Source organism: Podarcis vaucheri, assembly GCF_965113315.1.
Source record: "Podarcis vaucheri genome assembly, chromosome: 7".
Lineage (NCBI taxonomy): Eukaryota > Metazoa > Chordata > Lepidosauria > Squamata > Lacertidae > Podarcis > Podarcis vaucheri.
In genome coordinates, this window is record NC_138765.1 from 9,895,492 (window position 1) to 9,910,424 (window position 14,933).

Below are 14,933 nucleotides of genomic sequence, written 5' to 3' on the forward strand. Positions count from 1 at the left end.
GGGACGCAGGCCTTAAAATCCCTCTCCTGGCTTCCTGACCGCTCTCGGGTCTGGCAACAAGCCCCTTTGTCCTTCCGCCCCATGTGAAGCGGTAGAAATTCCATGGAACGATGCACGGAATGGAGAAGAGCGAATGTGGAAAAGTTTATCTCCCTCTCTCGTAACTCCCACAACTTGTGGACATGTGAATGTTGGGAAGATTTGGGAGAGATAGAAGGAAGCCTTCACACCAGCGCAGAGTCAAAGCATGGAACTTGCTCTTGAGAGGAATAATAATAATAATAATAATAATAATAATAATAATAATAATAATAATATATTTTTTAATTTATACCTCGCCCTCTCCAGCCAAGACCGGGCTCAGGGCGGCTAACACCAGGTATAAAACAATTGATTAAGATACAACTTAAAAACAAGATTAAAATACAACATTAAAATGCAGCCTCATTTCAGCAGAAACTCAAATCAAAAACTTTTTTGGGGGGATGAAAACGTCAAATCTTCACCAAGGCCAAATATCCAAACTGGTCCTACGTGGGCCAGAAAAAAGCCAAGGAAGTCCCCAAATAGGAGTTCCATCACAGAAGGAGAAAGGAAAAAGGAAAGAGGGGGATCAAGTTGATTCCAAGCCAAAGGCCAGGCGGAACAACTCTGTCTTACAGGCCCTGCGGAAAGAAATCAGATCCCGTAGCCATCAGAAATCAGAAGTTGCAACGGCCACCAGCTTGGATGGCTTCAAAAGAGGATTGGACAAATTCACAGAGGAGAATGAGGCTATCGATGGCTATGAGCCACAAGCAGTGATCCTCTGCTTCCATGTTTGGAGGCAGCAGTAATTCTGAATCCTAGTTGCTGGAAACCACAGGAGAGGGTTCTTGCACTCAGATCCCACAGGCATCTAGTTGGCCGCTATGAGAACAGGGTGGACTCGATGGGCCATGGGCCTGATCCAGCAGGCATCTTCCTAGATTCCAGGACCACCATGGGCTTGACCCACCCATCTTTCTTCTCCTGTATCCTTTCCCTTTGCTGCTTCCTTGTTGCATCCTCAAAACACCTGCCTAGAATCCATCAAGACTTCCTCCCAGAGCTAGCCAGCTGCATTGCTCAGCTGGTGAGCTGGCCTATGGGTCCTTGCCTCTTAGAGCACCCCATCCGCTGCTTCTCCCTATGTCTCGGAGCCCTTTGTGTTCATGGAGACAGGGGCTGCTCTGGCTCTGGGTCCTGTGCACTGGCCCCCATCCCCTTGTCATTCCCCACCACCCCGTGAGTAGCTTCCTACACCAACCTCTCCTTCCCCATCTCCCAGCATGCCCCCTTGTGCCCCAACTCCCGGCTACACCCCTCGCCCAGATCCTCTTTCTCTTTCCTGTTGTCCTGCCAGTTTGTGACACAAATGAAGCTTCTCAGTGGTTTGTCCTTGAAGGATTTGCCAGGGCCCAGAGCCTGGGTCAGAGAGATTTCTGTGCTCTCAGACTCTGCTGAGGAAGTTGCCTGTTTGGAGCTCTCCGTGGTCCTGCAGCTCCTCACCTACTGGGTGGGAAAATGGTCTTCAGGAGGCCTCTCCTCTCAGCTCCTCCAAACCCTTCCTTGAAGCCCCTCGTTCCTGTGAAGTCTTTGGCACAGTCCCTCCAACCTCAGGCCTGGGGGCTCTTGGATGCTTTGGCCTGCAGCTTCCATCTGCCCCAGCTGGCATGGGCCATGGCTCAGGGACCTTGCAGGCAGTTTGATCCCTGGTAGGTAAAAGGTAAAGGGACCCCTAACAATTAGGTCCAGTCGTGGCCGACTCTGGGGTTGCGGCGCTCATCTCACCTTATTGGCCGAGGGAGCCGGTGTACAGCTTCCAGGTCATGTGGCCAGCATGACTAAGCCGCTTCTGGAGAACCAGAGCAGCGCATGGAAACGCCGTTTACCTCCCCGCCAGAGCGGTACCTATTTATCTACTTGCACTTTGACGTGCTTTCGAACTGCTAGGTTGGCAGGAGCATGGACCGAGCAACGGGAGCTCACCCCATTGTGGGGATTCCAACCGCCGACCTTCTGATCAGCAAGTCCTAGGCTCTGTGGTTTAACCCACAGCACCACCTGCGTAAAAAGATAAAGGTAAAAAGTTAAGTCCAGCCAAAGGCAACTATGGGCTCGCGGCTCTCGTCTCGCTTTCAGGCCGAGGGAGCCGGCATTTGTCCACAGACAACTTTCCGGGTTACGTGGCCAGCAGGACTAAACCGTTTCTGGCGCAACGGAAACCAGAGCGCACAGAAATGCTGTTTACCTTCCCGCCGGAGCGGTACCTATTTATCTACTTGCACTGGTGTGCTTTCAAACTGCTAAGTTGGCAGGAGCCGGGACAGAGCAATGGGAGTGAACCATGATTACACGGATTCTTCAGGTGATGCTGCCAGCCAGGTTCATGCCCCAAACCCCAGACAGACACTGCTGCCACCCAGTGCAGGCAGCACAGAGCAAGATTGAACCCAGTGGTCTGTACCCATCATGCCAAAAGTCTGAATGAATGAATATATGTACCTGTAGCTGCCTGTGTTCTTAGGAGAAAAGCAGAGGCTGGAGTCAATGCGGCCTGCTTGCTCAGCAGCTGGTGAGAAGTTCTGCGGGGAGGTTGGTTCACTGATGTGGGGGGCAGGGGACCCACGGAGGGCTCCTTCCCCCAACGAGGGGCCCTCAGAACCTGCCGCTTACGCTGCTGCTCTGTCTCTCTCAAACTGCTCTTCCCCTGCTTCTGCTACTTTTGCTACCTGCGACAAGCGTGTTTTTCTTGATGTGCGTGTGTTGAAAATCTGGCAAAATGAAATCTAGGGATTGATCCATGCATACCTCTCTTCCTCACTGTTTGCAGCCCACCCCCACCCCCCGCAGAGACGTCCCCGTCATGTGGTGTCAACCATTTAATTGCCACAGCAATGACCTCCGGCCGGCACATCGAAACCACTTGATGATGATAAAAAAAGCAATTTTATCTGTCAGCAGTAATTAACGTGCTGGAACGTTAACGTGGCTGTCGGTTCTATTCATCTCCTGCTATTTCTCTCTCTCTCTCTCTCTCTCTCTCTCTCTCTCTCTCCCCTCTCTCCCTTCCTCTCCCCCTCCCCACCACCCAGGCTCCTTCATGGGGGAAACGTCGTAATTGTGCAAATATATCCCGTTGGTATAAAGAGGCATTGTTTCTGCAGGGCAGACCTTGGGAGAGAGGCAGGGGGCGAGAGATCGGGGGGCTAAGAGGAGCCCCCATGCCCCAGGACAGGGATTCTGGTAGTGCAAGCTCCAGAATTTTTATTTTTGGGGAGGAGACTCATAGAATCGTTGAATTGTAGAGCTGGGAGGGACGGCAACAGTCATCTAGTCCAACCCCCTGCAGCAGCAGCAGCAGCAGCAACAACAACAACAATAATAATTTGTTGGTACCCCGCCCATCTGGCTGGGTCTCCCCAGAGATTAAAAATACATTAAAATTTCACACGTTAAAAACTTCCCTGAACAGGGCTGCCTTCAGATGTCTTCTGAATGTCAGGTAGTTGTTTATCTCTTTGATATCTGGTGGGAGGGCGTTCCACAGGGCGGGTGCCACCACCGAGAAGGCCCTCTGCCTGGTTCCTTGTAACTAGGCTTCTCGCAGCGAGGGAACCACCAGAAGGCCCTCAGCGCTGGACCTCAGCATCCAGGCAGAACGATGGGGTTGGAGACGCTCCTTCAGGTATACTAAGCCGAAATCTCAGCCAAAGCATCCAAGACAGATGTCCATCCAACCCCTGCTTAGAAAACCTCCAAGGAAGGAGAGTCCACAACCTCCTGAAGGAGACTGTTCCACTGTCTCCTTCAGCTCTCACTGTCAAAAAGCTCCTCCTGATGTTTAGTTGGAATCTCCTTACTTGTAACTCAAAGCCATGGGTTCGAGTTCTACCCTCCAGAACAGCAGAAAACAAGCTTGCTTCATCTTCCACGTGAGATATTTGAAGATGGCTGGCACTGTGGGTTAAACCACAGAGTTTAGGACTTGCTGATCAGAAGGTTGGCGGTTCGAATCCCTGCAACGGGGTGAGCTCCCGTTGCTTGGTCCCGGCTCCTGCCAACCTAGCAGTTCGAAAGCATGTCAAAGTGCAAGTGGATAAGTAGGTACCACTCCGGCGGGAAGGTAAACGGCATTTCCGTGCACTGCTCTGGTTCTCCAGAGGCGGCTTAGTCATGCTGGCCACATGACCCGGAAGCTGTACGCCGGCTCCCTCGGCCAATAAAGCGAGATGAGCGCCGCAACCCCAGAGTCGGCCACGACTGGACCTAATGGTCAGGGGTCCCCTTTACCTTTACCTTATCACATCTCCTCTCCTTTCCAGGCTAAACATACCCAGCTCCCTCAACCGCTCCTCATAAGGCTTGGTTTCCAGACCTTTGATCATTTTTGTCACCTTCCATTGCACACGCCCTGTATTGTCCATGTCCTCCTTATATTGTGGTGCCCAGAACTGGACACAGGAGTCCTGGTGGGGTCTGAGCAAGGCAGAATAGAGCAGACAAAGCTACAGTGGTGCCTCGCAAGACGAAATTAATTTGTTCCGCGAGTTTTTTCGTCTAGCGAATTTTTCGTCTTGCGAAGCACGGTGTCGGAAAAGTTTTGGAAAAGCTTCAAAAATCACCAAAAACCTCAAAAAAGGCTACCACACCGCGTTCTATGAGTTGCTCCTCGAAGTCAAGTCGCAACTGTATTAACGGTGTTAAGAAAAAGGAAACAAACTTGCAAGACGTTTTCGTCTTGCGAAGCAAGCCCATAGGGAAATTCGTCTTGCGAAGCAGCTCAAAAACTGCAAAACCCTTTCGTCTAGCGAGTTTTTCGTCTTGCGAGGCATTCGTCTTGCAGGGCACTACTGTACTTGATTACGGGAAAAGACACTGTCTGTGGCTCACTTCATCTGAGAGATGCCGACTGTGAAAGCACATCTGACTTATTTCGGGTGTGAAGCAATATTGGGAGTCTGAATTTTGCACCAGGGTAACCCACCCCAGTTGGAAAACTCCCTTTCTCTGGGCTCCAAAGATTTCATTAGGCACTTCTGGTTCATCCTCTAGCTTATCCTGGCAATCACATGGACTAGAAATTTTGCCAAACATCTGCTTGTTTAATCTTCCTTTCAGAGTGAAACTACATTTCAAAGGCAAAGTGTTGTGCCCTAACAGACTCCCCCCCCCACTGTTTTTTTGATTGAGAAGTTTCTTCGGGAACAGGCAATCTAGAGTAGAGAAGCAAAGTGGGGTGCTTCACTTCTTCCTGTGCAAATGGCGATGACTCCCCCTTTCCACCTTTTTAAATGCGTGCTTGTGAGGGTAGATCATCATCAATCTTTATTACGGTCCAGAGACCCAACCAATCATTACAAAGCAATACACAATTCACACAGCCTACCTCCAGGTTAAACAAGCATTTTGTTCAGAATATAGGGATTATTTGTTCTTGCAACCACCAATAGAAGAACTTTCTGACAGTAAGAGCTGACAGTGGAATTTGCTGCCAAGGAGTGTGGTGGAGTCTCCTTCTTTGGAGGTCTTTAAGCAGAGGCTTGACAACCATATGTCAGGAGTGCTCTGATGGTGTTTCCTGCTTGGCAGGGGGTTGGACTCGATGGCCCTTGTGGTCTCTTCCAACTCTATGATTCTATGATTCTAATAAAAACTTTGCCACTGCTAATGTTCTAGCATTTGTCCGGTCTTTCAATAGGAACCTGACATAGTGAGCCTCTGATTTTCCTGGGAAAGGTACCAGCAAGGGTAGTATCAGTTCAGCCCTGGCTTGCTCATATTTTGCACAATGCAACAAAATATGTTTTATGGAATCAATGTCTTGAGGGTAAATAATATCTTTTGAACCGGGGAGGGGGGGAGAAGCAGCTGATTTTGAGTTTAGGGCAAAGAAAGTGAGGAAAGGGTTACATGAGCCACTTCCATGCTTCAAGTCCGCTTCCCCACCATACCCCACATCCCCCTGCGACCAGTACACAAGTTGGCATATAACATGTCCTTTGGCCCTGGGAGTGGTGACTGCTTTGGCCCCGATCCCTCTTTCCAGCCCTGGGCATTGTTGCAGCCACAGAGGGGCCAGGTTAACATTCATCCCTCCTTACAGGGATTTATCGCCCGGACTTTGCAAAACGAAAGGAGGGCGAACTCAGCGTTGCGCCCCCAAAGTCCTCCCCTTGGAGCTCGCAGAGTCCTTTCTGCCCAACTGCCCTGGGACCGGTTTCGTAAACTGCTTCAAACGTTGCCTTAGGAGAGGACATAATCATCCAGCTTTAAAGGGATTTGGCCGGGGACCCGAAAACTGGGCATTTTTTGGCGTTTGCTAACATTTGCCATGGCGAGATTCAAAGGGGACGTCTGAAGCTTCCGTCCTGTGTCTCCTTGGGGAGCAGCTTCCTGTTTTCTGGAACAGTTTGGAGTGGGGGGTGAAGAAGCAAAGGGGGAAGAAAAACTTTTGGCTGTGGCTCTTCTCCCCTCCCCCTCTCGGCCTTATTCGGCTCTCCTCCCTGGATGAACCCTGAAGAGGTTGCGCTCTCTCTCTCTCTCTCTGTCTGTCTGGTCTTTGCTCATCACAAATATTCAGAGCTTTCTTTTTTTTTTTTTATGCATAATTTTTATTGGTTTTTCAAAAGTTGCAATACATAACAAACTTTATCCAAACTCATATCCATTCACTTAAAGAAAATAAGTTGACTTCCTTCAGTCGTTCCACGAATCGTCCAAAATAACGTTAAATCAACAAATCCGCATTTCCAAGTTTGTAAAGCCATAAGTCATTCTCATCTATCCATTTTCTTTTAGCTTTACCCTTTACCTCTTACAGAGCTCCTAGGAAGCCTACTAGTGTTGTCTGTTCATCGATTAAGCTTTCCAGATATTTCGTAAAACTTTCCCAATTTTCAACAAACCTCTGATCTTTTGTATATCTGATTTTACATGTCATCCTGTCCATCTCCACGTATTCTAATAATTTACTTCTCCATTCCTCCATTGTTGGAATACTCTCCTGCTTCCAATTTTTTGCTATTAGGACCCTTGCTGCTGTTGTTGCATATTGAAACAATTTGTAATCTTTCTTCTTAATTTCCTTTCCTACCATACCTAGCAAGAACGCCTCTGGTCTTTTCTTAAAGGTATATCTTAGCATTTTTTTCATCTCATCATATATACTTTCCCAGAATTCTGTAACCTTTGGGCATTCCCACCACAGGTGGTAGAAGGTACCCTCCCTTACCTTACATTTCCAGCATTTATTGCAGGATCCATACATTTTGGCTAACTTAACCGGGGTCAGATACCAGCGATAAAACATTTTCATTAAGTTCTCCTTGAGTAACACACAGGCCGTAAATTTTAGGTGTTGTTTCCAGAGTTTTTCCCACTCTTCAAAATAGATGTTACGGCCAAGGTCTTTGGCCCAATGGCTCATTCAGAGCTTTCTTGCTCCTTATTTTGCAGAGAGGGTTTGCTGCCTCTCTCCTCTTTGCCCAGGGAATTTCCAGATGTTCCTGCACTTTTAAACAGCTGCTTCTAGGTGCCTCTTTAGGCGCTGTGCAGATCTTAAATCCACATGGAGGTGCATAAAATTTATGCTCAATTTGGAGAAAGCGGAAAGAAAGTTGTCCTTCTTGTCACAGTAAAACACTGCAATCCGGAGTCGGTCAACAAAGCTGAAAGCTGTAAGCTTCAGGGCAGGCAAAATAAGTTACCGTATTTTTTGCTCTATAAGACTCACTTTTCCCCTCCTAAAAAGTAAGGGGAAATGGGTGTGCGTCTTATGGAGCAAATGCAGGCTGCGCAGCTATCCCAGAAGCCAGAACAGCAAGAGGGATTGCTGCTTTCACTGCACAGCGATCCCTCTTGCTGTTCTGGCTTCTGACTTTCAGAATATTTTTTTTCTTATTTTCCTCCTCCAAAAACTAGGTGCGTCTTATGGTCTGGTGTGTCTTGTAGAGCGAAAAATACGGTATTTCTTTGCACGGCGCAGGGTTAATTCGCTCCCCTAAGAGGTAAAGATCGCCACCAACTCTGGGTGGCTTCAAAAGCAAAGTAGACAAATCTAGTTAGGGAGAAATAACGTCAACATTTACATGCACTTTCAAATCTGTTTCTTAAGCCAGAGGTCTCTGTTGGGATGCAAGGTGTACTCTGAGCTTTAAAAGAAAAACACGCCCACAAAAGCTCTCTGTCAGAACTCTGTGTCAAGGTAACCCAAACCCTGACCAGAGAGAGGCTAGGTTCTGTGACCTTGTGGGAACAAAGCAGATTTGCAAGGCTTTCTTATTATTTATTTTCATTTATTAAATAGGTGCTCTGCTCTTGGCTCTGTAGATCTCAAGGCTGTTCACAGCATGAAAATGCGAGAGAGGAAAAAACCACAAAATGCATAATAAAAACAAGAACAAACAAACAAAAGAACCCTCCCAACAAACGCATTTAACAGGATATGGGATGTTAGCCAAAGACCTGGCTGAAGAGGAACATTTTCACCTGGCGCCTAAAGGCGTATAATGAAGGCGCCAGGCGAACTCCTCTGGGGAGAGTATTCCACAAACGGGGAGCCACTGCAGAAAAGGCCCCGTTTTTTGGTTATAAGCAATTGTTTTGCAGTATTTTGTCTTGCTCCTGCCAGCACCAGAGAGTAAGAGGGAACTCTTCCGAACCAGGCCAGGGACCCTATTCTGTCCAGTACCCTGTTCTCACACTGGCCAACCAAATACCCACGTGGGAAACCTTCGAGCTGAATCTCGCTGCACCAGGACTCTCCCGGCTTGTGAGTCCCACCAGCTGGTATCCAGGGCATTCTGCCTCTGGCAGTGGGTGCTGGACGTAGCCTGAGTGGTGGGTAGCTATAGATGGGCAGGAGCTGTTCAGGGTCTTAAGCCCCACCCCCTAGAACACTGAATATCTTATTTGGCAACCCCCTCTGGCTTCTGAGACTTTATAGAACCATCGTTCTTTTGCCCTGCCCTTTGTATCAGACAGTTCAATTTGTGTTCATTAATCAGCTGGTTAATTAGCAGGTAGTGGCCATCGGAGAATTGCAAGGTAGTCTTCCTAATGTTTACTCAGCATGGGGATGAGATGGAGATAGCAGCCAAGTTTCTGCAACACGCAGTGAGGATTCGCAAACGTCACAGTATTTCAACTGTTAGATGCAGAAACTGCTGCGATTTTATTGTACTGAACCTTTTGGAACCTCGTCTATATGCCAGTGAAGGTTTGAGATGGGTTGGTTGACATAGAGTTGGAAGGAACCAACCAAAAAGAATCTTTTTGCCCAATGTGGGGCTTGAACCCACGACCCTGAGAGTAAGGGTCTCATGCTATACCGACAACTGCTCTTCTTTCTCTTCCGAGTCTGCCTTTGCTACGACAAGGTTTAGGAATGCCTTTTTGCTCAAAACGAACCCTAATATTCTTGTTGTTATTTAATCGTGTCTGACTCTTCGTGACCCCCTGGACCAGAGCACGCCAGGCCCTCCTGTCTTCCACTGCCTCCCGCAGCTTGGTCAAACTCATGCTGGTAGCTTCGAGAACACTGTCCAACCATCTCATCCTCTGTCGTCCCCTTCTCCTTGGGCCCTCCATCTTTCTCAACATCAGGGTCTTTTCCAGGGAGTCTTCTCTTCTCATGAGGTGGCCAAAGTCTTGGAGCCTCAGCTTCAGGATCTGTCCTTCCAGTGAACACTCAGGGCTGATTTCCTTCAGAATGGATAGGTCTGATCTTCTTGCAGTCCATGGGACTCTCAAGAGTCTCCTCCAGCACCATAATTCAAAAGCATCAATTCTTCGGTGATCAGCCTTCTTAATGGTCCAGCTCTCACTTCCTAATATTCTTAATTCCAGGACTGCTTTGGGTGACTTTTGGTCCTTTGGTATTGACTTGGCTCTAGTCTTGATGTTGCCCAGCCCTTGCAAGCAGCTATTTTGTGGGGTACTTCTCCTGTAGCAAATAGCGTTCCTGGGGTGTTGCCATGCTGCCTGTTTTGGCAGAAGCGACAAAGGGCCTTGTGGCACCTTAACAACGGGCGCATTTATTGTAGTTTAACAAGCTTCCGTGAACAAGAGTCCACTTCATCACATGCAGATTAGTGCCTGACTTCATCTTTTGTTTTTGTTTTTTAAAGATATTTATTAAAAGTTTTTAAGATATAACAAGAAAAAGGAAAAATTAACATACAAAATAAAAAACAGTTAAAAACACACATTGATTTTCAATAACATATCTTCCATACACTTATTTCCTCGGACCTCCTCATACCTCCCTTCTTTGCATTCCAGTTCGATTTGTTAGTTCAGCAAATCCTTACCATTAAACTTTTACCCATTTGTAAAAAAAATTCATATCTCTTAAAGCATTACAGCTGGAAACCACTTAGTTTCTATCCAACATCCTTCTAACATTCAGTGCCTGACTTCATCTTTTGGGGCTGAAGCCTGGGAGTCAGGAGAGGGAGATGGAAATCCACTCAGAAACAGCCCATAACGTCCCTACAAACCTGGTGCTAGAGGAGTCCCTAACTCAATGGTGGAGCGCATATCTTGCTTGCAGGAGGTTGCAGGTTCAGTCCTCATGAAAAGCAGTCTGTGGTGGATGGGAAAGTTGTGGAAGAGCCCTGCGCCTGGAGAGTCGCTGCTGGCCAGAGCAGGCCAAGCCTGGCTATATATGGGCCAATGGTTTGTCTCTGATCAAGGCAACAGCTTACCTTCATAGCCTGCCATTGCCAGGTTTTCTGCACATACCTTATTTTTCCGTGTATAACACACCCCCTGCTTGTTGATCTTTTTTGGGGGAGGATTGCCTGGAGCTTTTCCGGGGGGGGAGGGGGGATGCAGTAAATCACTAACCCAATGGATAGGTGCTGACAATCGCTCGCATCGCAGAATCCATAAAGCATCTGCCCGATCGCCAGCAGTGGCTGACAATCGCACGCAGAATTGCTGCGGCACCAGCCAATACAACCAGCCTTTGCCACAGACACCAATCGCCTGTGACAATCTGCAGCTTGCGGCAGTCACATGTCCTCCCTACCCACGCTCCGTGTATAAGACAACCCCCATTTTTTAACACTATTTTGGAGTAAAAAAAAGCCTTGTCTTATACACGGAAAAGTATGGTACGTCTTTAATATTGGCTGCCAGCCAATCTGAAAGTGCTTCCTGTTTTAAATTACTGTAATTTTTGCTCTATAAGACTCACTTTTTCCCTCCTAAAAGGTAATTGGAAATGTGTGTGCGTCTTACAGAGCGAATGCAGGCTGCGCAGCTATCTCAGAAGCCAGAACATCAAGAGGGATTGCTGCTTTCGCTGAGCAGTGATCCCTCTTGCTGTTCTGGCTTCTGGGATTCAGAATATTTTTTTTCTAGTTTTCCTCCTCCAAAAACTAGGTGCGTCTTATGGTCTGGTGCGTCTTATAGAGCGGAAAATACGGTAATTTATCCCCACCCCCATTTTGCTTCCTCAATCTGAACTTAAATATGTTTGCATGCAGTGTTCAAAATTCCCCAGGGCGTCAGGTGCATTTTGCTACTGGTCTGGGTCCAATTGGGGATGCGTGGAGATTTCTGGGTGCCAGGCTGATCACCACAGTTTAAAAACCTCTGCCTTAGTCCATGTTGTTGTTGTTTAGTTGTTTAGTCGTGTCCGACTCTTCGTGACCCCATGGACCAGAGCACGCCAGGCACTCCTGTCTTCCACTGCCTCCCGCAGTTTGGTCAAACTTATGCTGGTGGCTTCGAGAGCACTGTCTCACCATCTCGTCCTCTGTCGCCCCCTTCTCCTTGTGCCCTCCATCTTTCCCAACATCAGGGTCTTTTCCAGGGAGTCTTCTCTTCTCATGAGGTGGCCAAAGTCTTGGAGCCTCAGCTTCAGGATCTGTCCTTCCAGTGAGCACTCAGGGCTGATTTGCTTCACACGCCATGGAAATGGAACTGGTATTAAAGTTAATACCAGTTCCATTTCCATGGTGTGTGTCTCTGCTCCTTGCATACAGGGACAAGTGAATTGTTGTAAGAGCAAGCTGCAGTCAAGCTATGTAGCAGACATCATAGTATTGTAAAATGGTAGTGTTGGAAGGGACCCTGAGAATCATCTAGTCCAAACCCCTTGCAAGTAGACATTCCTTTGTGGCGACCGCAACCTAGGTTAAAGGTGCCATTTTGGAGGCTGGCTTATATTGCTGAGTTTCTAACACTGTTTGCATGTTGTAAAATCATCTCTGGAGGAGGAGAGAGACCCCTTCCCATCTATAAATGTGAGGCAGATAACAGTTTTTTATATATATATATATATATATATATATATATATATATATATATATATATATTTATATATATTTGCTTTCGTAGATTTTCACGGGTATAGGAATGCAGGTTTTGGTGTCTTCGGGTGTCTTCCCGTGTAAGAGTCGGGGTGTCTGTGCGACGTTTCGACGAGGTCTCACTCGTCATCTTCAGGCTGGTGCTTTCGGCTTCGGATTTTCGACAAAATCCAGTGCGCGGGTCTGCCTTGGCAAGGAAGCTGCTGGGAAACGTCAGCCGGGTACTTCCTACCCGGAAGTAGGAAGTAGGAAGTAGGAAGTAGGAAGTACCCGGCTGACGTTTCCCAGCAGCTTCCTTGCCAAGGCAGACCCGCGCACTGGATTTTGTCGAAAATCCGAAGCCGAAAGCACCAGCCTGAAGATGACGAGTGAGACCTCGTCGAAACGTCGCACAGACACCCCGACTCTTACACGGGAAGACACCCGAAGACACCAAAACCTGCATATATATGCAGGTTTTGGTGTCTTCGGGTGTCTTCCCGTGTAAGAGTCGGGGTGTCTGTGCGACGTTTCGACGAGGTCTCACTCGTCATCTTCAGGCTGGTGCTTTCGGCTTCTAGAAGCCGAAAGCACCAGCCTGAAGATGACGAGTGAGACCTCGTCGAAACGTCGCACAGACACCCCGACTCTTACACGGGAAGACACCCGAAGACACCAAAACCTGCATTCCTATACCCGTGAAAATCTACGAAAGCATATATATATATATATATATATATATATATATATATATATATATAGGAAGGAAGGAAGGAAAAAGGCCTTCTGCAATGTTTTGTTTGCCATCCAGCTTGGAAGCTGGCGAGATCCAGTCTCACCCATTAATTAATCAATGGGATCATTTTAAGCTGCAGTTAATATCTGCACTGATCAATCGTTTTAAAGCCGGCTGCCCTATTTTTAGTGCATTGGGTTGCTACCCTGGATCTGTTTGGGCACTAAACCAAATTGGGAACTGGATTTACCAAGGTTTGATTTGGGGTAGAGTTTCTAGTCCCTATGACGTGATGCCCTGGGAGTTTTGCAACAAGGTTTTATGCTGTGAACCACGCTGTGATCTTCAGATGAAGGGCAGAATACAAATCTAATAACTAAAATAATAATATTAATTTTGGAATCTTCCCTACACCTGGACCAGCTATGTTGGTGTGACACATAACTTTCTTTCCACCTTTCCCCCCTCTGCTTGGCAAAAGCACCAGCCTGTATTATTTGAAGTGGAGGGTGGGGGAACACAGCTATATAATATAAATGTTGTTTCTGTGTTTTCTCTCTCCACAGTCTCTGGATGGGTTTGTGTTTGCACTGAACCAGGAGGGAAAATTCCTTTACATCTCCGAGACGGTGTCTATTTACCTTGGGCTCTCGCAGGTAGGAGCTGTGTGAGCTGTGTGCTAAAACGTGAATAATACATGCACAGACTGGAAATAAAAGAGGGGGGGAACCCCACTCATGCGGCCAGATGTATAGCGCATGAGTATTATGCAGCCGGGTGGGGGTTGCGCTGGGAACAGGCAAGATTATTCTCTGCGGCGTCTGCAAGGTGGAGAATCTGCAGGCTCCCAAATACTTTGCGGGCTGCAGCCAGATACCGTTGGGCAGCTGGAATGGGCAGGAACGGTTGCAGCCAACCCATAATTTGCTTACTATGGTATTCTCTAAGCATGCAAAGCTGGGAGCTCTTGCAGACTTCTGGGAACCTCTGCTGCCATTTTAATAGGGAGAGAGAGCGCATGTGTGTAGTCCTCATGAGGACAGTCCTTTTTGCCCATGCCTAAAGGAAGTTGACTTGTTTAGCTTAGGAGATTGAGACCAGACGTGCTAGAGCAGCCTTTGTCAACCTGGTGCCCTCCAGCTGTGTTGCGTTTGCAAAGTAAAGGAAGGATTGAACTCTGATTAATAAGAATACACACAGAGACTTGAACCAGCAAGACTCTGGGAAGGGTGCGTATAATAATCTCTTTCTCCACCCCCTGGCCCAGGCCGTTTTTATTCACAAAAAAACTTTTTACAGAGTGTTCGTAAGATTTCTTCTGAGCATTTCCACAAACCCACATGGGGAGAGGTTAAACTACTAAAGCTAATTAAGCACAAATATTTCTGGGGTAAACAAAGAACAGAACGACAAAGAAGAGCATCTGGCAACCCCGGAGGTAGTAAACAAGCAATACACATGATAAGAAGGATAGCCAGGAAGACAGTGACCATTATCCCCTTAATGTGAGATCTGCTTCCTGGCCCTAAGATTAACATCGTAAGATTAATATACAGTGTGACGCGGCAGCTAAAAAAGCCAATGCAATTCTGGGCTGCATCAATAGGAGTATAGCATCTAGATCAAGGGAAGTAATAGTGCCACTGTATTCTGCTCTGGTCAGACCTCACCTGGAGTACTGTGTCCAGTTCTGGGCACCACAGTTCAAGAAGGACACTGACAAACTGGAACGTGTCCAGAGGAGGGCAACCAAAATGGTCAAAGGCCTGGAAACGATGCCTTATGAGGAACGGCTAAGGGAGCTGGGCATGTTTAGCCTGGAGAAGAGGAGGTTAAGGGGTGATATGATAGCCATGTTCAAATATATAAAAGGA

At 47.5% G+C, this 14,933-nt stretch overlaps 1 protein-coding gene across 5 annotated transcripts in view; it reads left to right on the plus strand.

The window, feature by feature from the left end:
* Positions 1 to 14,933, plus strand: part of NPAS1 (neuronal PAS domain protein 1) — a 114,397-nt gene that overhangs the window by 67,807 nt on the left and 31,657 nt on the right. For all 5 annotated transcript variants that reach the window (XM_082231022.1, XM_082231023.1, XM_082231024.1 and 2 more), the window contains one exon: positions 13,626 to 13,715. In XM_082231022.1, coding sequence (XP_082087148.1) covers positions 13,626 to 13,715 — 90 coding nt within the window. The remainder of the gene's footprint in view (positions 1 to 13,625; positions 13,716 to 14,933) is intronic.